At 41.3% G+C, this 24,878-nt stretch overlaps 1 protein-coding gene across 1 annotated transcript in view; it reads right to left on the minus strand.

The window, feature by feature from the left end:
- Positions 1-19,381: 19,381 nt before the first annotated feature.
- The window catches only part of LOC105489415 (malic enzyme 2), a 71,009-nt gene continuing 65,512 nt past the window's right edge, over positions 19,382-24,878 (minus strand). Inside the window, exon 16 of the mRNA XM_011754235.2 lies at positions 19,382-20,919. Coding sequence (XP_011752537.1) covers positions 20,752-20,919 — 168 coding nt within the window. The 3' untranslated portion in view covers positions 19,382-20,751. The remainder of the gene's footprint in view (positions 20,920-24,878) is intronic.

A 24,878-nucleotide genomic window follows, 5' to 3' on the forward strand; every position in this document is an offset into this window, starting at 1 on the left:
TTGATCACAATCAGCTAGGACAGCAGTCCCCAACTTTTTTGGCACCACAGACCAGTTTCATGGAAGACAATCTTTCCTTGGGGACAGGGGGTGGGGGATACAGTTTGGGGGTGAAAGTGTTCCATCTCAGATCATCAGGCATTAGATTCTCATAAGGAGCATGCAACCTAGATCCCTCACATGTACAATTCACAACAGGGTTCACGCTTCTGTGAGAATCTGATGCCCCGGCTGATCTGACAGGAGGCAGAGCTCAGGCGGTAATGCTTGCTGGCCTGCCGCTCACCTTCTGCTGTGTGGACCAGTTCCTAACAGGCCGCAGACCTGTACTGGTCTGCAGCCCAGGGCTGAAGACTCCTGACCTAGGGGTCTCCCAGAGCAGTATTCTCCATAGACCTGGCTAGGACTTATTTCTGCCCAGCCATCAAAGCTTCCTACTCCCTTCTCGGAGGTTATTATACTTTTAGAGAATAGTGGATAGAACTATTTGTTCATTTAAAAAATTTTCTATTGTGGGAAATTTCAAACATATAAAAGTTGAGAAAATTTATGAATGAACCTTTATATACAATCATCACTTAGCTTCAACAGTTAGAAACATCTAATCCATCTTGTTTCACCTATTATTCCTCTGTATTAGTCCATTTACATTGCTGTAAAAAATACCTGAGACTGGGTAATTTATAAAGAAAAGAAGTTTATTTTGGCCCCCAGTTTTGCAGGCTGTACAGGAAGTGTGCTGCCGGCATCTGCTTCTGGTGAGGGCCTCAGGAAGCTTACAATCATGGCAAGATAAGGAGGGAGTAGGCATGTCACATAGTAAGACAGCGAGGAGGAAGGGCCAGGCTTCTTTTAAATAACTGGCTCCCCAGTGAACTAATAGAGTGAGAACTCAGATGTCACTAAGGGGATGTCACTAAGCCATTCATGAAGGATGCACCCCCGTGATCTGACACCTCCCTCTAAGCCCCACCTCCAACACTGGGGATCACATTTCAACATGAGATTTGGAGAGCACAACCATCCACAGTATCCCCCTCTCTCTCCAAAGGCAACAACAACAACAGTAACAAAACCCTGGATTCTTTTTGGGCAAATTCCAGGCAAAATATCATTTTGTTCATAAATACCTCTATGAGCATTTAAGGACCCTTTTAAAAAATCTCATCACTATATAATGATGGTGAGCATTTTAGTATGTAAATATATGTAAAACATAAGAACTTTAGGAATAGAACCATAATATCATTATATTGTAAAAATAAGAAAATAATTATTTAATATCATCAAATATCCAGTGACTGTTCAAATTTTCCTAATCATCTTATAACTTTTTTAATTTTTAAAATTCTTTTTTTTTAATTTTTATTGGTCCACAGTAAGTGTATATATTTATGAGGTACATGAGATATTTTGATACAGGCATACAATGGGTAATAATCACATCAGGGTAAATGGGATTTTACCCTGTTCTATAATGTTTTGTCATTACTTTCTTTTTTTTTTTCCTTTTTTTTTTTTTTTGAGACAAAGTCTCACTCTTGTCCCCCAGTCTGGAGTGCAGTGGTGCGATCTTGGCTCACTGCAACTTCCATCTCCTGGGTTCAAGCGATTTTCCTGCCTCAGCCTCCCGACTAGCTGGGATTACAGGTGCAAACCACTACACCCAGCTAATTTTTTTGTATTTTAAGTAGAGACAAGGTTTCACTGTGTTGGCCAGGCTGGTCTTGAACTCCTGACCTCAGGTGATCCACCTGCCTTGGCCTCCGAGGCATGAGCCACCCTCCTTGGCTCTCAGGCGTGAGCCACCGCGCCTGGCCGTCATTACTTTCAATGTCAAAAACCACAATTACTTTTGTAGCAACCTAATAATTTACATTCCCACCAACAGCGTATAAGGGTTCCTCTTTTGCATATCCTTGCCAGCATTCATTATTGCCTTTCTTGAGGATAGAAGCAATTTGAACTGGGGTTAGATGATATCTTATTGTAGTTTTGATTTGCATTTCTCTAATGATCAATGATGTTGATCACCTTTTATAGACCTCTTGTCCATGTCTTCTTTTGAGAAAAGTCCTATTCAGATCTTCAGCTCATTTTTAATTGATTAGATTTTTTCCTATAGAGTTGTTTGTGTTCCTTATATATTCTGGTTATTAATACTTCGTCAGACGGGTAGATTGCAAACATTTTCTCCCACTCTGTGGGTTTCTCTTCACTTTGTTAGTTGTTTCCTTTGCTGTGCCAGAAACTTTTTAACTTGATGTAATCTCATTTGTCCATTTTTGCTCTGGTTGCCTGTGCTTTTTGGATATTACTCAAGAACTCTTTGTCCAGATCATTGTCCTGGAGAGTGTCCTCAATGTTTTCTTTTAGTAGTTTCCATAGTTCTATGTTGGGAGCTGAAAAGGCCAAAGGGATCGTGACTAACTCAGCATTCCACTGGAGGCTATATGATCAAACAGAAAACCTTCTATCATGAATGCAGGATGTGGGCAAACTCACACTGCGCCTGCTGCTGGAAGGTTTGCTGAGGGCGGTCACTCCCTGGCACCTGGCTCCCTGAGGTTATCTGCTGGGACATCTAGAGCCTATTGTTTGAGGAATACAGTCTTGCAAGCCTACTCTGGACTGAGCAGCTGACTTTTTCTGCCACCCCACTTCTCACTATCTCTTTTACCAATAAGTACTAAGGGCTGTGGAAAGCCTGGGCCCTTGTCCACTAGAGTCAAGGTGCCCCCAGACCCCTTCTTCCAAACATACTTGTTTGTCTTTGTCTTTATTCCTGCATTCATTCTCTTTGTTCAGTCCACCAGGGATCGAGGTCGGTAGCAGTTTTAGGTCTTAAATTTAAGAACACAGTTTCAGTGTTATAATATTCTTTATTTGTCTGTGTACTTACTGTTACCAGTGAGTTTCCTACCTTCAGATGATGTCTTTTTTTTTTTTTTTCTTTTTTGAGACAGGGTTTCACTCCCATTGCCCAGGCTGGAGTGCAATGGTGCCATCTCGGCTCACTGCAGCCTCTGCCTCCTGGGCTCAAGCGATTCTCTGCCTCAGCTTCCCAAGTAACTGGGACTACAGCTGCACACCACCACGCCCAGCTAATTTTTGTATTTTCTGTAAAGACAAGGATTCACCATGTTGCCCAGGCTGGTCTCGAACTCCTGGGCTCAGCCTCCCACCTCAGCCTCCCATGGTGGTGTGAACCACCATGCCCAGGCCAGATGACATGTTATAGGTTGTTAATATCCTTTTCTTTCAGATTGAAGAACTCCCTTTAGTATTTCTTGTAGGACAGGTCCGGTGTTGACAAAATCTCTCAGCTTTTGTTTTTCTGGAAGAGTCTTTATTTCTCCTTCATTTTTGAATATTTTCATTGGATACAATATTCTAGGATAAAAGTATTTTTCCTTCAGCACTTTAAATACATCATGCCATTCTCTCCTGGTCTGTAAGTTTTCAACTGAGAAATCTCTTGCCAGACATATTGGAGTTCTTTTATATGTTATTCTTTTCATTTAAAGGAAGGAAGGAAAGAAAGAAGGACTCACTAGGCCAGGCACGGTGGCTCACACCTGTAATCCCAGCACTTTGGGAGGCCAAGGCAGGTAGATCATGAGATCAGGAGATCAAGACCATCCTAGCTAACACGGTGAAACCCCATCTCTACTAAAAATACAAAAAGTTAGCCGGGTGTGGTGGCGGGCGCCTGTAGTTCCAACTACTCAGGAGGCTGAGGCAGAAGAATGGCATGAACTTGGGAGGCGGAGCTTGCAGTGAGCCAAGATCATGCCACTGCACTCCAGCCTGGGCAACAGAGAGAGACTCTGTCTCAAAAAAAAAAAAAAAGAAGGACTCACTAGAGGGACCCAATAGTTTATTTTAACTAACAGAAGAAAGAATTAGCAAATTTGAAGCTAGGTCAACAGAAATTATGCAATCTAAATAAAGAGAAAAAAGAATGAAGAAAGGTAAGTAAAACTCAGTGACCCACTCAGAAGAATGTGGGTCATGGTTAGGCACACCAATGTCAGTGTATTGAGAATATCAGGAGAGGGGGAAAGGAGCAGAAAAAAAGAAATTATGGCTGAAATTTCTCCAAATTTATTGAAAAGCAATAATCTTCACATCCTGAAGCTCAACAAACTCCAAATAGGATAAACACAAAGAGATCTACAGACAGACACATCATAATAAAAATGCTGAAAGGCAAAGACAAGGAGGAAATCTCGAACATAGTAAGTGGAAAATGACTCATCACTTAAAAGATTAAGAAATGACTTCTCAGTAGAAACAATGAAAGCCAGAAGGCAGTAGGATAACATATTTAAAGTACACAAAGAAAAAACCTGTCAACCAAGAATTTTGTATCCAGCAAAGCTACCTTTCAAAACTGAAGATTAATAAAGACTTTCTCAGATAAACAAAAACTGAGAGAATTTGTTGCTAGCAGAACTGCTTTATAAGAAATGCCAGGCTGAGTGTGGTGGCTCATGCCTCTAATCCCAGGACTTTGGGAAGCTGACGTGGAAGGATCGTTTAAACAGAGGAGTTCGAGACCAGCTTGGGCAACATAAGGAGACCTCTTCTCTATTAAAAAATAAAAATAAAAAATAACTACCCAGGCATGGTGGTGCACACCTGTAGTCCCAGCTACTTGGAAGGTTGAGGCAGGAGGATCACTTGAGCCTGGGAGGTTGAGGCTGCAGTGAGCTGTGACCACACCATTGTACTCCAGCTTGGGTGACAAAGTGAAACCCTGTCAGAAGAAAGAAAAATAAAAAGAGTCTGGGCGCGGTGGTTCACACTTCTAATCCGAGCACTTTGGGAGGCCGAGGCAAGCGGATCACGAGGTCAGGAGATCGAGACCATCCTGGCTAACACGGTGAAACCCCATCTCTACTAAAAATATTTTAAAAAGTGGTGGCTTGTGCTTATAGTCTGAGCTACTCAGGAGGCTGAGGCAGGGGAATCGCTTGAACCCAGGAGGCGGAAGTTGCAGTGAGCCGAGATCGCACTACTGCACTCCAGCCTACATGACAGAGCAAGACTCCATCTCAAAAAAAAAAAAAAAAAAAAAAGAAGAAGAAAGAAAAGAAAAGAAAAAATACTAAAGGAATATCTTCAGGCTGAAAGCAAGTGGCCCCCAGATGAGAATTAAAATTCCCATGAACAAAAACCAAAATGCACTAGTAAAGGTGCACTCCTTGTAGCTGAATGGCGAGGTTTTTTTCTGAAGGAAGTTCTAAATAGCACAACCCTGTGTCAATACACAAAATTCCTCCTCATTCCTTTTCACAGTTACCTAGTACTTGCTGAGTGATTTTATATCATTTTATTCAGTCAGTCCTTCGAGTTGTTTCCAGTTTTGCTTTTTGCTTTTTGTTTCATTTTGTTATCTCATTATGGTAACAAATAGTCTTCTTCATAAGTAATTTTTTATTTTTGCAAGTATATCTTTGGCATAGATTTCTACCAAATGGGATAAATAGCTTAAAGGGTAAATGCACATATAATTTTGCTATATATTGCTAAAATTCCCTCCATGAGGGTTGTGCCATTTTGACTTCCGTTAAGCAATTTATGAAAGTGCCTTTTTCCTTGGATCTCCATCGCCAATAATGTTGTCAAACTTTTGGATTTTTGCCAGTCTAATATCTTAATGTAGTTTAAAAATGCATTTATCTTTGATAAGTGCGCTATGTTGAGTATGTTTTCATAAATTTAAGATCCATTTACTTTTTTTTTTTTTTTTTTTTGAGATGGAGTGTTGCTCTGTCACCCAGGCTGGAGTGCAGTTGCATGATCTTGGCTCACTGCAACCTCTGCCTCCCAGGTTCAAGTGATTCTCCCGCCTCAACCTCCCAAGTAGCTGGGATTACATGTGCACACCACAAGGCCAGCTGATTTTTGTGTTTTTCATAGAGATGGGTTTCCCCATGTTGGCCAGGCTGGTCTTGAACTCCTGACCTCAAGTGATCCGCCTGCCTCAGCCTCCCAAAGTGCTAGGATTACAGGCATGAGCCACTGCACCTGGCCTCATTTGCATTTTTTTCTGTGAACTTTTTGTGCATATATTTTCGTCAGTTTTCTATTGTATTAGTGGCCTTTATCTTCTCTTTTTTTGGTGCTTTCTGTATATTAGGGATAATATCTCTCTCTTTTTTTTTTTTTTTTTTTTGTAACAGGGTCTCATTCTGTCACCCAGGCTGGAGTGCAGTGATGTGATTATGGCTCACTGCAGCCTTGATCTCCCTGGACTCAAGCAATCCTCCCACCTCAGCCTCCCAAGTAGCTGGGACCACGGGTGTGTGCCACCACATCCAGCTAATTTTTGTATTTTTGTAGAGATAGGGTTTTGCCATGTTGCCCAGGCTTGTCTCAAACTCTTGAGCTCAAGCAATCCCCCCCACCTCGGCCTCCCAAAGTGCTAGGACTAAAGGTGTGAGCCACTGCGCCTGGCCAATAATAACTCTTTAACTATGAAATAAGTTGCAAATCTTTTCCCCAATTTTTCATATGTCTTTTTTCATTTCTTAACAATATGAACTTTTTAATCAAAATACAATTTAAATCTTGATTTTGTCCCATTGTGTTTGAGTGAGCTGGATCAGGTGGTCATTTAACTTTTCAGAACCTCTTTTTTTAATTGGTAGAATGAGGATAATAATTGTCTTTTTGCCTTAAACTTTTGCTATAAGGACTAAATGGTGCTTGTTGAAATGCTTTGTAATGAGTTATTCAAATTTAAGTCATTTCAAAGTGATACTTAGCACATCTAATAGTACAATTTATACAGATAAGAGAAAGCTGTTTTCTCTTTTCTCTCTTGCTCTCTGCTTAGAGGTAATCTACATGTAATATAATAGTGGTCTTCTAGAATCAGTAAATAAACCTACCTACTGCCTTGTCCTCAGGGGTAACTAACTTAGAATGAGATAACCCGCTCTGGTCCCCTTCCACGCTGTGGAAGCTTTGTTCTTTCACTTTTCACAATAAATCTTGCTGCTGCTCAAAAAAACAAACAAACAAACAAACAAAAAAACTAACTTAGAATGAAGGGGGAAAATAATGCCTTTGATTACAAATTACTAAAAAGTAGTAGGCAAGTTTTAGAGCCAACAAACTGCTAACATGGCAGGCTTCATCACTGTTTTTCTCTTTCAAATTATAGTCAGAAATTGATCATTTGATTATGTGAAATCAAGCACTGCTTAAACCTATAGAGTAGAAAAAGAATCCTGTGCTGGTCCAAAGGTAGTGATTAATCTCAATAGATTGTTCACAGTCAGTTACAGATTCAGTTCCTTTTTCTACTCTTTACCCCCTTCTCACTACTGTACTTGACTAGTCTTAATAAATAAATAAATAAATAAATAAATAAATAAATAAATAAATAAATAAAGGGAAAGAGCCCTGGACTGGGTGAGAAAGAGATTTTGAGACTATATAAAATAAAAGACACAACTCCTGTCCTCACTTTGCTTAAAGTCTGGTTGAATGATCTAATATATACACCCTTGTAAATAGCTGAGATCTTCTTCATTCGATGTCAGTTAGAATTATTGGTTGCTAAAACAGAAGTTAATTTTGGCTAATTTAAGCAGACTGGAAGGAAACTGGATAATCCACAGAATTGACAGAAAACATGAGCTAATGGAGGCAGCAGGAACCACAGTCAAGGTCTTGCCTCAGAGTCTTCTTAGGGCATTGCCATGGACAACGCCAGTAGATACTGGCCTCTGTTCTTGGTTGCCATGAGGTAGGGTGCAGGCAGATCCTCCCCATACCAGCTTTGGCTTCCATAGTGGAAGACAGCACACCTTATCCCCTGCAACACCCCACATAGTGAGAAATCCCTCCAAAATAACAGAGTGGATGTTGACTGTCACCCAAAACGTGTCTAATACACACCTCAGACTTAACTGACCCCCACAGAACTTTTGTTTTCTTCATCTAAGCCTGCTTCTTCCTCACTTCCGTCTACATTGTGTGTGTGTGTGTGTGTGTGTGAGAGAGAGAGAGAGAGAGAGAGAGTGGCACTTGGATTTCACTCAAATGAACTATTTCCATACCCTTCTTGATAGCATTTTTAAACACTATCCTTCCAAATCTATAGTGACTATTTTCTAAGTGAAATTGGGAGAGATGATCTGTTACAATAGCTATAATTTTATTTATTTATTATTTTATTTATTTATTTTTTTGAGACGGAGTTTCGCTTTTGCCACCCAGGCTGGAGTGCAATGGTGCGATCTCAGCTCCCTACAACTTCCGCCTCCCTGGTTCAAGCAGTTCTCCTGCCTCAGCCTCCTGAGTAGCTGGAATTACAAGAGCCCGCCACTAACCAGGCTAGTTTTTGTATTTTTGGTAGAGACCGGGTTTCACCATGTTGGCCAGGCTGGTCTCAAACTCCTGACCTCAGGTGACCCACCTGCCTCGGCCTCCCAAAGTGCTGGGATTATAGGCATGAGCCACCATGCCCAGCCTATTTGTTTATTTTTTGAGTCGGAATCTCACTCTGTTGTCCAGGCTGGAGTGCAGTGGTGTAATCTCAGCTCACTGCAACCTTTGCCTCCTGGGTTCAAGCAATTCTCCTGCCTCACCCTCCCGAGTAGCTGAGATTTCAGGCACCTGCCACCACGCCCGCCTAATTTTTGTGTTTGTTTTTTTTTTTTTTGGAGACGGAGTCTCGCTCTGTCACCCAGGCTGGAGTGCTGTGGCCGGATCTCAGCTCACTGCAAGCTCCGCCTCCCGGGTTCCCGCCATTCTCCTGCCTCAGCCTCCGGAGTAGCGAGGACTACAGGCGCCCGCCACCTCGCCCGGCTAGTTTTTTTTGTATTTTTTAGTAGAGACGGGGTTTCACCGTGTTAGCCAGGATGGTCTCGATCTCCTGACCTCGTGATCCGCCCGTCTCGGCCTCCCAAAGTGCTGGGATTACAGGCTTGAGCCACCGCGCCCGGCCAATTTTTGTGTTTTTTAGTAGAGATGAAGTTTCACCATGTTGGCCAGGGTGGTCTTGAATTCCTGACCTCAAGTGATCCACCGCTTTGGCCTCCCAAACTGTTGGGATTTCAGGCATGAGCCACTGTGCCACGCCTGTAATTTGCATTTTATTTTATTATTTTATTTTATTTTATTTTATTTTATTTTCAGACGAAGTCTTGCTCTGTCGCCCAGGCTGAAATGCAGTGGCGCGATCTCGGCTCACTGCAAGCTCCGCCTCCCGGGTTCACGCCATTCTCCTGCCTCAGCCTCCCGAGTAGCTGCGACTGCTGGGACTACAGGTGCCCGCCACCTCGCCCAGCTAATGTTTTGTATTTTTTAGTAGAGACAGGGTTTCACCATGTTAGCCAGGATGGTCTTGATCTCCTGACCTCGTGATCCGCCCGCCTCAGCCTCCCGAAGTGCTGGGATTATAGGCGTGAGCCACCGTGCCCGGCCTGTAATTTGCTTTCAAATATTTCAGTCTACTGGTGTATTATTAAGTATTTGTCAATTAATTTAAGCTTTAATTTTAGGGGGTGGTCAGCCAATAAGAATACTGGAATGATTGCCTTATATCAGAAAGAGCTGCACTGTAAAAGTAGCTACCACAAGACCTTCTGCTATTATCATTTTGATAGAAAACCAATGATTTGCAAATTAGCATACTGAATGTCAAAAACTGGGTTTTATTGGTTTGTTATTTAGCATGATGAATGTTAGAAATAAGCTATCATTGGTAAAATGCAGGGTATTCAATAGAGGTAGATTGGCTGAAATAATTCAGAGATTTTCTCCATCCTTGGATTAACAAACTGAAGAATCTATTGAGATTATAATTTATACCCTTGGAATGGTGCCTGAGCTTGGATTCCCTGGCTGTCTTGGGGAGAGCCTTTTCTAATTTCATGATGCCAAGTAGAGGGCATTAAAAATCCTGCCTCGGGGATGTTGTTCTCCTTGAGTGAACCTTTCCTATAAGGTATCGTTAGAGGCCCTAAAAGGACAGAGAGCTAGAATGTCATCAAATGTACAGTTCATACTATGTACTAAATTGAATCTCTCCCCAAATTTCAAATGTTGAATCCCTAAACTTCAATGTGACTGTATTTGGAGATGAGGTCTTTACAGAAGGAATTAAGGTGAAATCAAGTCGTAAGGGTAGGGCCCTGATTGAGGATTTGTGTCCTTGTAAGAAGAGAAAGAGATGTTCATTGCGGCACTATTCACAATAGCAAAGACTTGGAATCAACCCAAATGTCCATCAGTGACAGACTGGATTAAGAAAATGTGGCACATATACACCATGGAATACTATGCAGCCATAAAAAAGGATGAGTTTGTGTCTTTGTAGGGACATGGATGCAGCTGGAAACCATCATTCTCAGCAAACTATCTCAAGAACAGAAAACCAAACACCGCATGTTCTCACTCATAGGTGGGAGACTGAACAATGAGATCACTTGGACTCGGGAAGGGGAACATCACACACCGGGGCCTATTATGGGGAGCAGGGAAGGGGGAGGGATTGCATTGGGAGTTATACCTGATGTAAATGACGAGTTGATGGGTGCTGATGAGTTGATGGGTGCAGCACACCAACATGGCACAAGTATACATATGTAACAAACCTGCACGTTATGCACATGTACCCTAGAACTTAAAGTATAATAATAAAAAAAAAAAAAAAGAAAGAGAGACCAGAGCATGCGCTTTCTCTGTCCTCTGCTCTCTCCCTCCCTCCACATGCACACATTGAGAAAAGGCCCTGTGAGCACACAGTAAAAAGGTGGCCATCTATAAGCCAGGAAGACAGCCCTCACCAGAAACTGCTGGAGTTCCAGCCTCCAGAACTGTGAAGAAATAATTTTTGTTGTTTAAGCCACTCAGTTTCTGATATTTTGTGACGACAGCCTGAGTAGACTAAGAAATATGAGTTGTTTTGTGTCTGCTTTTTAAATTATTTATTTTTTATTATTCTTATTATTTTTTGAGATGGAGTCTCACTCTGCCACCCAGGCTAGAGTGCAGTGGCACAGTCTCAGCTCACTGCAGCCTTGACATCCCAGCCTCAAGAGATCCTCCCAACCCAGCCTCCCAAGTAGCTGGGTCCACAGGTGTATACAAACACACCTGGCTAATTTAATTTTAAATTAAATTTAAATTTAATTGGTAGAGACAAGTTCTCACTATGTTGCCCAGCCTGATCTCTAACTCCTAGGCTCAAGTGATTCCCCTGTTTCGGCCTCCCAAAATGCTGGGATTATAGGTGTGAGTCATCATGCTTGGCCTGTGCCTGCTTATTAATATTTGCTTCATGAATGTTTGCATACATGGCAGAATTTGGTCTGGGGCTCGTTTTTTTTTTCTTTTTTTCTTTTTTTTTTTTGAGACGGAGTCTCGCTCTGCCGCCCAGGCTGGAGTGCAGTGGCCGGATCTCAGCTCACTGCAAGCTCTGCCTCCAGGGTTCCCGCCATTCTCCTGCCTCAGCCTCCCAAGTAGCTGGGACTACAGGCGTCCGCCACCTCGCCCGGCTAGTTTTTTTTATTTTTTAGTAGAGACGGGGTTTCACCGTGTTAGCCAGGATGGTCTCGATCTCCTGACCTCGTGATCCGCCCGTCTCGGCCTCCCAAAGTGCTGGGATTACAGGCTTGAGCCACTGCGCCCGGCCCTTGGGGCTCGTTTTTAAAACCTCTTTGGTACTGTGAGCCACCTGAAAGTACGTATTTTGGGAACATGTGTCCAAATTGGTTTAGGTTAGCTCACGACATGGTCTGGAGTTGAGACAGTGTATCTGGAAGAAAGATCGTATCAGAAAATCTAGAAAGTCTAATTACCTTACCAATAGCTCTAATAGTTTTAGTGTTTCTGATTGGCAAACCTACATCCTGAATCACCTGCTATGTTAGTCTGGGTCATCCAAGAAGGAACATCTCATCCAAGATGAGAATAGACATGCTAGTAATTTTTTTTGGTCTCTTGAAATAGTGCAGTGGCACAATCAGGACTCACTGCAGCCTTGACCTGCTGGGCTGAAGCAATCCACCCTCCTCAGCCTCCCGAGTAGCTGGGACTACAGGGGCACACTACCATGCTGGCTAATTGTTTGTATCTTTTGTAGAGATGAGGTCTCACTGTGTTGCCCAGGCTGGCCTCGAACTGCTGAGCTCAAGAAATCCTCCCATATCAGCTTCCCAAAGTGCTAGGATTACAGGCATGAGCCACCGTATCCAGCTGATATGCAAGTAATTTATATGAGAAGAAATGTCTGTGAACGTGGGGAGGGAGCCAGGAAGAGCATGCAAGAGCCTTCATAGCATCATACAGATCTGATCCCAAGTGAAAGAGACAGGAAAGGAAGAGAGGTTGAGTGAAGAAGTGCCTTAGGTTGAAGTACAGTTCTGAGCTTGGCAAGGCTACGGGGGAGGGCTTGGGCTAAAGCTACACATCTGAGGAGTCTCCTGTCTTCCAGGAATAGGCCTGTCATACCATCCCTGCTGTGAGAAATCACTGGCTAAGAGCAGCCCACAGGAGGCATGGCTTCCACATGAAAGCCACGATGAATTTCAGAGCGCTGCAATTGGAGATGGTAGTTACTTGTATTCCCAGCAGTTGGAGATCTGCGAGGTTGTAAGTGTAATTTTTAGATCAGCTTGAGAAAGAAAATCATTTGTTTTCAAAGTTGCATTCTATTCAGTTTGGACACAGACCAGGTGGTATCTGAGGTCCACACTGTTCAGGATTCAAGAACAGAGCAGTTGTATTTGGGGAAGTACGTGCTACTGACCCACTGCTTTTGCTGAGGTATCTGGGTGTTATTTACTATAGAGGCAACGAAAGGCCTTTATTGGTCTGGCTACCTGTTTCAGCCTGTATGCAAGTTGGGGCCTGTATTTCACCATGCCAGCCCTCCCAATAAAGAAGCATGATGGACTTGTTAAAAAAATGGTATAGGCCGGCCGGGCATGGTGGCTCACGCCTGTAATCCCAGCACTTTGGGAGGCTGAGGTGAGAATCACCTGAACTCAGGAGGCAGAGGCTGCAATGAGCTGAGATCACCCCACTGCACTCCAGCCTGTGTGACAAGAGTGAGAATCTGTCTCGAAAAAAAAAAAAAAAAAAAAAGAGGTGTAGGCTAGTTTTTCTCAACGTATTCTGGTAAAAGAAAGGGCCCTTTGGGCCGGGCGCGGTGGCTCAAGCCTGTAATCCCAGCACTTTGGGAGGCCGAGACGGGCGGATCATGAGGTCAGGAGATCGAGACCATCCTGGCTAAGACGGTGAAACCCCGTCTCTACTAAAAAATACAAAAAACTAGCCGGGCGAGATGGTGGGTGCCTGTAGTCCCAGCTACTCGGGAGGCTGAGGCAGGAGAATGGGGTGAACCCGGGAGGCGAAGATTGCAGTGAGCTGAGATCCGGCCACTGCACTCCAGCCCGGGCGACAGAGGGAGGCTGTGTCTCAAAAAAAAAAAAAAAAAAGAAAGGGCCCTTTGATGAAGGTGATGGATTCTCTCCCTCCAAGAGACACAAGCATAGGATCATGTATTATTTCAGGGGCTTTGTGGACTCCCGGAAGCTATTCATGAATCCTGAGGCAAAAAAAGAACTTTTATCTGAGGGTCTCAGTCGGTATTTGTTATTATATAATTCCCCCCTTCATCACAAAATCAACATACATCTCTCCTGATTTAGTATTTTAACATTAGAGTCTCGGTGTTTGTGTGTGAGAAGTGGGGAGAAGAAAAGGCGATAGAGAATTCCTTTAGTATCATAATTAAATCAAATAAGGAGAGGAATAGGGTAGGAAGCTGAACAAAAGGGAATGAAAAGCTGAGGAGCAAAACTAGTACTCCATATGTGAATTTAAGTCCAACAACACATTCCCAGGGGATCAAGTATTCTGGAGAGAGAGAGAGAGTGTGTGTGTTAAGGTTTATATTACCAAGTTTCAAAAGTGTCCTATACATAGAGCCTTTAAAAACAAGACCATAAAGCATTTTATGCATAAGAAAATTTTACTAAGAAAATATAAGAACACACATCTCATTACAACATGTCACAAAAGAGAAAAAATAATTTACATAATTATGAAGTTTTAAGACTGATTCTTGGAACCATTTTTAACAAGTCAATCTGGTATAATATGTTCTATACAAGGCATTCCTCTTAAACTAGCATTCCCATAAGCAATTACTACAAGACTACCCATTCCATCATCTTATCAACACAAAGATGTGACAGGCTAAGCAATGACTTGCAATACGTGGCTTCCTTAAGTCAATAATTAGTGCTTGGGATGTTATCAAAGGGAACACACAAATATCAACTGCAAAAGTACGGTTTTAATTTCGGTTAAATTTCAAGGTCATTAGGCAAAGTATAATAAAACATTGGGCAGACATTTTATATTGTCATTTATTCAGCTAAACTAGGTCTTTTAAGAAAGTTCTTATTTCATACATATTTTAATATTACTACTTTCTAATTATTCTCACCTTTTGATGGAATATATATATACAATACATAGATATCACTTAAAATATGCCTTATAATTGAATTGCAAATTGACAGGTAGATTCCTAAAGTGAATATTATAATATATAAGCACAACTGAAACTGATTTGCACAGAGGTGATAACAGTTGTTGATTCTGCGAAGATTACTAAATCAAAAGATGTTAGTGAATTGGCTACCGAGATTTTTGGTGTAATTTATTAAATTCAAAACCAAATATTTAATGTTTGTGTCCAATACCTACAATGCTGAACACTAAATGAATAAACGGCTTGTATTATATTTGAATTATAAATGGGAACAAAGTAAAAATCAGATGAACTGGTAAAATGTATTAAAAAGGACCTAAGACTAATCTCATAAGAATAGGTAAGAGTTCTCATCTGAAGTAACAGTTCCTGAAGGTATTAGATAAAATTGCCTACACAGAAGCCTTTCTTCACTGAGAGGGGTCTGAGCTAAAAACCCAGGCTCTGCCACACATCCTAAGACCTTTGACAAGTCACTTAGCCTCTCTGTGCCTCTGTCCCTATCTGTAAATCAGGCACAGAAACAGAGGTTAGGAGTGAGGATTAAATTATGTCAGATCCTTAGAACAGCGTCTGGTATAGAGTAGGTATTATCCATAAACTTTAGTTTGTCATTATTAGCCCATTGTATATACCAAATGTGTTGGTGATAATCCAATGGCTGCATAGGAATCAATGATTTGCTAGAATATACAATTAAAACTAGGAAAGGAAAAATTACTTTTCTAGAACATAAAAGAAAATCCTGAAAACCAATGAATATATACCCACAAGTTTCCCCTAGTCTTAACATTAAAAAGTGTGCTGAATGGAGGAATAACTTTCCCAATTGCAAAGTTTTTATTTGGAAAAAACAAGATCCTATAGCCATATGAAAAGTTTGTTGACAAAATGCTGTTTACCAAAAGATACTAAGCATTCAAATCACTTGACTTAATGTGTCTATTTTATGCAACTGAACTATGAACATATTTCCATATTTACTTTTCTCTTTGTGATGCACAATTTTCCTTATTCAAGAAAGGAAAATGTTTTTAAAATCCAATCGCTAGTCTATCTAAGTAACTTCTGGCAAGAATAGGATTTGTAGTAATAGTCATGTCTTAATTAGGCCCACCTGAACTTACTGACATTTGAAATAAAGCACTGAGTTTTTTCTCTGCTTACATTAAAAAAAAAAAAAATCTTATCCTGATTTCAGATGAGAAAGTTTTCTATGGTCAAATTGCTGTGAATATTTTAAATATGAAGTATGTTACTTCAGCTCACCTGTAGAGAGCTTCATTTTAATAATTAGATGCACAAAGTGGAAACCACGAATCAGTTGAGAGCTACATGAATGCGTGGCACCTGAACACGTGTGGTCTTGTCTTGGATGGAAACACGATGCTGGTGCCATTTCATTCTCAGGACTTCCCTTTAAATGGAAGCCCAGTAAAGAGCTATAGGTTTATATTAATGCTCTCGAGTATTACGTAGGCTCACCAGAGCGGACTCCATTTTGGTGAATTCAACAAAGCCCTGGAGCTTTTTTTTTTTTTTTTTTTTTTTTTTTTGAGATGGAGTCTCGCTGTGCCGCCCAGGCTGGAGTGCAGTGGCGCGATCTCAGCTCACTGCAAGCTCTGCCTCCCGGGTTCACGCCATTTTCCTGCCTCAGCCTCCCGAGCAGCTGGAACTACAGGCACTCACCACCATGCCTGGCTAATTTTTAGTATTTTTAGTAGAGACGGGGGTTTCACCGTGTCAGCCACGATGGTCTCGATCTCCTGACGTCGTGATCCGCCCGCCTCGGCCTCCCAAAGTGCTGGGATTATAGGCGTGAGCCACCATACCTGGCCACTCTGGAGCTTTTTAAGAGTATGAAGAAGTTAAAAAAAAAAAAAAAAAAAAAAAGACAACGTAACATGTCAAAGAAGAAGAGAGGAGAAAAGAGTATTATAACCTCTGTCATAAAGCTAGCAGAAACAAACCAAAAAAAGTATGAAAAAGTTATCCTTGAAGGATACTGACTGGGCTTGAGAAAAAAGCTGTAGGAGCACTTGAAGTATTTTTCCCAAGGAAAGGCTTTCTTCACTCCCCCACCATCCCTTTTGGGTTTTCTGTTATCTGAGAGCCAGTAAATAATGCTTCATACTCCTTAATAATGATGTTTTGGTCTTAATTCATTGGCAACTCATCGGCAAAAATGCAAAATCGTGTTTCTCCAGAGGCTGACAATTTATAGAAAAACGACAAAGGATAAGGTAAGTCATGTCCTAAGAAAGCTGATAACAGAGAAATAAATGTCCACTTGATAGCTAATCTTTTACAAATGAAAATTGGTTGCTAGGTTCACTAAGTATGCTACAAATCTATAATTTAGAATTAAAGAGTATTCTAGTTTTTATATGTTTTCAGAAAAGTATGTTCAAAAATTCTCTATTAATTTTTGTTCTTGTAAACAGTCTGTAAAAACATAATAAAACTAGATGAAAACTATTTTGTGTAAGAACATAATTTCAGTTGATCTTTTTCATGTAAATTGAAGTATATGGTACATGAACAATAAAGAACTGCTCACTACATGCAGTACCTTGGAGCAATGCCTCTTAGCATGTTGTTCACTGTACCAGCAGCATAGGCATCACCTGGGAGCCTGTCAGAAACGGACATTCTCGGCTGGGTGCAGTGGCTCATGCCTGTAATTCCAGCACTTTGGGAGGCCAAGGTGGTTGAATCACTTGAGGTCAGGAGTTCGAGACCAGCCCAGGCAACATGGCAAAAACCCAACTGTTCTAAAAATACAAAAATTAGCTGGGTGTGGTGACTTGCGACTATAGTCCCAGCTACTCAGGAGGCTGAGGCGGGAGGATCATCTGAGCCCAGGAGGTGGAGGTTGCAGTGAGTGCGTGCCACTGCACTCCGGCCTGGGTGAGAGAGGAAGAGACCCTGTCTGAAACAAACAAAAAAGTAGAATCTGAGGCCCTATCCCAGGTCCCCTCCATCAGCATCAGAATCTTGTTAGTTCTCCAAAAGATTCTGCTGCTTGCTTTAAGGCAGTGATTGTGAAGGCAGAATCGGTGTGTCAGGGGGACGTCCTGAAGAGACACCAGCCAGGACTCTGCCCTGGGGGCCTGGAGGGAAGAGGAGCAAAGGCACCTGCATTTTAAAGCTTCACAGTGATCTGAGGCAACTTCTTGGTTATGAATCCATCCTTTAAAAATATTTTAACTAAAATCTTGGACTAAAACTTCTCATTATTGTCAATAAACCTTACCCTTGCTAGTAATCCAATTTGTTCCATACAACAGGTGGTCGTGGGAGATTAGAAACACATGTATTCTCACCTTTTTCTCTTACTGACACTCTAATCATCAGAATTTCTTCTCAATTCAAAATAGAAGATTCTCTATTGCTGTTATTCAAAATAATTACCTTCTTGCTAGGTAAAGCCTCATCGAAGGTAACATTTTAATTTCTTTTCCAGCTTGATGCCATTCTGGCCTCCCCCGACTTCCTCAATGCTAATAATCCTTCCTGTATTCTTAGCTTAATATTAAGCAATTTTACTTTATTTACATCTAATAATTGGTACTTGTTAAAATATTGACTGGTAAATAACAATGAAAACAGGGAGCTTTTAAAAAAAATAGAAGTTTTATTTAAGTAGGCTATTTGCCATTTAGCCTATTTTTTTCCTTAAAATACTTAATAACTTCCATGAAGACTGTACCAGACATACTTAATAAGCAAACTTCTTAGTAAAATTACTTTAATTCAGCATATGTTCCTGCCTTCAATAAACATTAAGCAAGAAACAGGTTTATACTTATTATACTTCTTAGGTTGAACTAAAATCAAGATTTCACACAGAGAGTATTTTTAGGCATGATTTTGTTTTGACAGAGGGAACGTGAGAAACAGAAGCCTCTCAGCCAGGTGCAGTGGCGCACACCTTTAGTCCAAGCTGCTCAGGAGGCTGAGGCAGGAGGAGAGCCTGAACCCAGGAGTTCCAGGCTGCAGTGCTCTATGACCCACGCCTGTGAACAGCCACTGCCCTCCAGCAAGGGCGACACAGCAAAACCCCGCATCTAAAACAAACAAACCAAAACCCACAAACCTTTCATCTTTAATTAAAAGAAAGGAATTGTGACCATATGTTATGAAAAAGACTTCTGACTTTACTCATCTGTTCAATGAATTAACCAACTGCACTTTCCCATACTCCAAATGGCAATGCCATTGCAACCATTTTAAAATTATCAAATTATATTCAAAATTATTATGAATTGGGCCAGGTGTGGTGGCTCATACGTGTAATCCCAGCACTTTGGGAGGCCAAGGTGAGTGGATCACCTGAAGTCAGGAGTTTGAGACCAGCCTGGCCAATATGGTAAAACCCTGTCTCTACTAAAAATACAAAAATTAGCTGGGTGTGGTGGCAGGTGCCTGTAATTCCAGCCACTTGGGAGGCTAAGGCAGGAGAATCGCCTGAACTGAGGAGGCAGAGGTTGCAGAGATAATGCCACTGCACTCCAGACTGGGCGACAGGGGCAAGACTGTCTCAAAAAAAAAAAAAAAAAAAATTGGCCGGGCGCATGGCTCACGCCTGTTAACTCCAGCACTTTGGAAGTCCAAGATGGGCAGATCACAAGGTCAGGAGATCGAGACCCTCATGGCCAATGTGGTGAAACCCTGTCTCTATGAAAAATACAAAAATGAGCTGGGCGTGCTGGCACGTGCCTGTAGTCCCAGCTACTTGGGAGGCTAAGGCAGGAGAATCACTTGAACCTGGGAGGCAGAGGTTGCAGTGAGTTGAGATCACCCCACTGCACTCCAGCCTGGTAACAGAGCGAGACTCTGTTTTTCAAAAAAAAAAAAAAAAAAAAAAAAAGAATCAATTTGTACCCATAGGCAGAAGATGAAAAAAGTGGTCTCTTTTTTCCTACAAAGCAATATAAAATACTGGGCATGCTCATATTATCAATGAATATCTGTTGTTGTTCTATCCTAGAATGAGCATTTAAAAGTTTTCTTCCCTCAAAGCAACCACGGTAGGCAGATACATTTTCCTTTAGAATTCTTCAATATGCAAGCTACACAAGAAGACTGTCCTCATTAGCCATAATTACCCATTTTACTGGGATTAAAAAGGGCATTTCCTGGATGAACACCAACCTTATTCATTCCCGCTTAGCTCTAAATTAATTTTGGTGGCTTAAAAAAATTAAGTCTGCCTTCAATGGAGAAAGAGATGTCACTACTAATGACATTCAAAGAAACAGTATCATAGTAACATTCCAAAATTATCTCAAGTAATAAAGAGCATCAGTTCTGGAATAAGGGCATAGTTTCTCCAGTTAAATATGACTCATTTTGATGTGAAGCATGACTAACTTAGATTTTAAAAGTCATGTGATGTTCCCCATATGAGTTAGGTATCTTATACTCCCTCCTAGAATCATCTAGAAGTAACAAAAATATGTGTTTTTCATAAGCAAATCTAAATTTCTAGTTGGGCAATAAGATAGCATAACTGAAGCAATTAAATTTAAGATATTTATTAAATAAAAAGGTTACATTATGATTTTTATACACTGTTGAAAACAATGACTTTTATTTATTTAAAGCCAGCAGTAGTTCCCATTACTCTCAAAATGTTATAGTTAAGCCTTGATTTAGTTCCAGAAAATAAATAGGGTAAAATTTTAATGTTTCCCTAGCTCTGTCTGCTATAAGGGAATTTCAGAGTATGAAGGTAAGATGAAGCAGATGTAGAAGAACATTTTTAGATGCTGACAATTTTTCCTTAAAATTTAGTTTCTTCTTAAAATTCTGTACTTCTATCCATAAAAGTAAATTTCTATTTTAGTAGCTCTAAAACAACCAGGCGAGAGAAGATTATTACCCATAATAGTAAATAGCAAATACTTTGGCAAGTCCGAATTAGAATACAAGTGAAGACATTCACAAACACACTTTTTACATCTCCTGGATGTGGTATGGGCTGTATGTTAGAATTAAAGCATCACAACTATCTGATTGTAGGGTGCTGGTGGGCAATGCAATCAATCAACACGTCTACCCCAACAGATGTGGAGACGCATGGAAAAAAATACATCAACCAAAGTGGCTGGGCAGAACAAAACACAGAAAACACCATAAAACTGAGGACATTATCTCTTCTTGTCTGAAAAAAGGGATTCCCTGGAGCACAGAAAGTATTTATCAGGGGAGTGCTTCTATTCTGTTATCACAGGAGGGCTTGATGCAGATTCCGGCCATTCATACACATCTGGCAGCAGGGAATCATATTCACTCCGCCATATTCTTTCTTTAACATATTTGGCCTTGTCTTCAGGTTCTGGGTATCGGAAAGCCATTTTATTAGCATATAGGTATTCTGTAACCTGAAAAATAAATAAGGTTATTGTGTAGGCTCTGAGTATTAACCTATTAGAGAGACAACGTACTATTATAACACAGGAAAATAAGTTTAAAAGAATGGCAGTTTTCTTTTTTCAAAATAAAAAGTAACATTACTTTGACTCCTTTCAAAACATTTGGAAACTATGGAAAGTTTAAAAGATAAAACCAAACACATTTAAGTTCTACTGTGTATGATTCAAGTAAATACATTTAGGTAATCTGCCCGGCCTATGTCATTCCTCCCAGTCTTGCTGAAAGGGTGGCCTTTCTAGAGGGCCACAGAGACTGTTTCCTAATCATAGCCAATTTGACCAGGATGAAAACCCAACCCAAGGTGAGGAGAGGTTTCTACTCTAGAATTTGGATTAAGAGGCATAGTAATTATTATAAATCAGGAGTTAGACACTAGAACTATAAAGTCAAGTAAATTCAGAGCTACAACCTATACATGGGAACTGACACCACTATCACTGACTGCCAGGCATATTCTGTGTGTTTTACAAGGATACCTCCTTTACTCTCCACAAGAACCCCATGAGATAAGTACTATCTTTATTCTCATTCTGCATATGAGGAATGAGAGGAATTTAAGTAATTTGCCCAAGGTAGTTACGTGAGAGCTGTTTCAAACCCAAAGCATTCTGAGTCTAGATATTAGACCCTCAACAGTAAGCTTGATTACTCCCCACCAAAGGTGGCTTGAATTTCAAATTTTGCACCCAAGCCACATACCATGATTGGTGGTGAGAATAAGCCCTTGAGCCTCAGTTCTGATATAAAATGAGGAATGTGAAACGCTTCCTCACAGGGTAGCACAGTGCCTCTCACACAGTAAAGTTCTCAAGTCATGGCTTTATTTATTTATTTATTTATTTATTTGAGACGGAGCCTTACTCTGTCACCCAGGCTGGAGTGCAGTGGCGCGATCTCAGCTCACTGCAAGCTCCGTCTTCTGGGTTCAAGCGATTCTCCTGCCTCAGCCTCCCCAGTAGCTGGGACTACAGGCATGCGCCACCACACCTGGTAAATTTTTGTATTTTCAGTAGAGATGGGGTTTTGCCATGTTGGCTAGGCTGCTCTTGAACTCTTGACTGCAGGTGATCCGCCCGCCTTGGCCTACCTAAGTGCTAAGATTACAGGCATGAGCCACCGTGCCTGGCAGGTTTTATTTTAACTTAAAAAAATGTAGTGACATAAGGTAGAAAAAATTCAAACAATTATAAGGTGTCATTCTCCTCCTCTAATTCTCATTCCAAATGGTAACCATTATTAAAGTTTCGTATTTCAACTTTCTAAAAGAAAAATCTCAGAATAAGATGGTGATTAAAAAAATAATCCTTGGTACCAAGAGCTCCATCTCAGTGTATTTTGTGATAGAAAATGTGTTCAATTGTTTTCTGTTCTATTATAGAAAACATATTTTACTAATATTTTATTATTGACTAAGAAAAAGAAGTAGGGAAGGGCTAGATCCTCAGTGGCAGGTAACTGCAATAAAGATCTGAGAAGGTTAAAAACCTAAGGGCTGGCTGGGCGCAGTGGCTCACACCTGTGATCCCAGCACTCTGGGAGGCCAAGGCGGATGGATCACCTGAGGTCAGGAGTTTGAGACCAGGCTGGCCAACATGGTGAAACCCTGTCTCTACTAAAAACACAAAAATGAGTCGGGCATGGTGGTAGGCACCTGTAATCCCAACTACTCAGGAGGCTGAGGCAGGAGAATCACTTGAACTTGGGAGGCAGAGGTTGCGGTGAACTGAGATTGCACCACTGCACTCCAGCCTGGGCGACAGAGTTAAGACTCCATCTCAAAAACAAACAAACAAACAAAAAACCCAAGGGCCAATAAACATAACACATGTCATTAGTAGTTTGTTGACCAAACTGCTCTTCTCAGTTTTTGTACTAAACAGGAAAAACAGGAATGATATAAAAAGACAGGCAGAGATTTTTGCTTCCAGAAAGATGGAATAAACACACTTTTCCTCATTCCTTCCGACCTTGGAGAGCTGAGCACGTGGCCTGCCTGATGTGAGGGGTGGTGGGAGGTGTTCTGAAGCCAGTAAGCAGTATAATTAACATAAGTAAATAAATATAAATTTATAAACAAATGAACGAAGGAGAGAAGGCAGCAGAGTAGACATACAAATTCTCACTTGTGGCACAGCATGGGAGGGAGAATGAGGCAGTGGCCACCATGCATACAATAAGAAGTCAGCTAAAATTTTAAGGAACTGCCAAAGGTCAATGAGAGCTAGTGTTTTATTCCGGAACAACTGCAAGCTTTAGCCATAAGGGGCGCTCACACTCACTGCAAATCTCTTTCCCACAGGCTGCTGGTACCCACAGAAAAAGATTAGGGACAAGGCATGAGATTGGAGAAAGCTCCCCTTGGTCCTGGAGGCATGCAGGAGGTGACTGGTGGCTGTCAGAGGAACACACACAGCCCTGCTCATAGAGCCAAAGGGGTGAATCAATGGCTGAGGTTGGGACAGACACAAAGCTCTGCCTCCTCTACTCACCACTTTCTTCTTTGTTTCTAAAAAGAAAAGCCTATGCCACTGCAGATGCAGCACACTCTCTACTCCTGCCTCTGGGGAAACGCAAGGAGACATGAACCTGGGCCTGTGTTCCTATACTAATCCCAAGCAGAGGTCTTCTATGACCTCATGTACTACCTCTCATTTGGACATACCAATTATTTCTCTCTCTTTTATTTTTTTCTTAGAGACAGGGTCTTGCTCTGTCATCCACACTGGAGTGCAGTGGTATGATCATAGCTCACTGCAGCCTTGGCCTCCTGTGTTTAAGTGATCCTCCCACCCCAGCCTCCTGAGTAGGTGGGACTACAGGCACATACCACTGTGCCTGGCTAATTTTTTTTTTTTTGGTAGAGGTGAGATCTTGCTTTGTTATCCAGGGATGGTCTTAAATTTACAGCCCCAAGCCATCCTCCTGCCTTGGCTTTTGAAAGTGCTATGATTCTAGGAGTGAGCCACTGTGTCTAGCCCAGTAATCTCTTAACTGACCAGTATCTTCCAAAATCTCCCCCACCTGTAATATCATTCTATAAATTCTAAAGTCGGACTCATCATCCTAGTTCTGGGTTCTAAAATCTTCAATTGTTTTGCAGTAGAAGGTAATCACACTCCTTAGGCTGGCATTTGTATATCTGTACAGCTGTCTTTAATATAACTTTCAAATTCTCTTTTATGCCATTTCCCTACCTGTTCCTTAGACTCCAGGCTCAACTATTATTCCCTAAACATACCATCCTTTACCAATTCCCAATCTTTGCTTAGGTGACAGGCACCAAAATAATGCAATAATAAAACTAATAGTCAAAGCTGGCCACAGTGGCTCATATCTATAATCCCAGCACTTTGGGAGGCCAAGGTGGGCAGATCTCCTGAGCTCAGGAGTTCAAGACCAGTCTGGGCAACACTGCAAACCCCTATCTCGACCAAAAATGCAAAAAAAAAAAAAATTAGCTGGACATGGTGGCACACGCTTGTGGTCCCAGCTACTTGGAAGGCTGAGGTGGGAGGATCGCTTGAGCCTGGGAGGCAGAGCTTGCAGTGAGCTGAGACCACACTGCTGCACTCCAACCTGGGTGACAGGGTAAAACCCTGCCTCAGAATAAATAAATAAATTAGTCAAAATGATAAAATTTTATGATCACCTGTACAGAAGTGAAATTGTGGTTGATAAATTCCATAGTCAATCCTCATGTTTAAGAAAAATCTTAGTAATCTAGAAATAGAAGACTACTTCTTTTAAAAAGAAAATACTTATTTCAATCAAAAGCTAGCATCATATTTAATATTAACATACAAAGATGTTAGCCAGGTGCGGTGGCATGTGCCTCTAGCTACTCAGGAGGCTGTGGTAGAAGGATCACTTGAGCCTAGGAGTTTGAGATCAGCTTGGCCATATAGAC

The sequence above is a fragment of the Macaca nemestrina genome, chromosome 19, assembly GCF_043159975.1.
Source record: "Macaca nemestrina isolate mMacNem1 chromosome 19, mMacNem.hap1, whole genome shotgun sequence".
Taxonomy (NCBI): domain Eukaryota; kingdom Metazoa; phylum Chordata; class Mammalia; order Primates; family Cercopithecidae; genus Macaca; species Macaca nemestrina.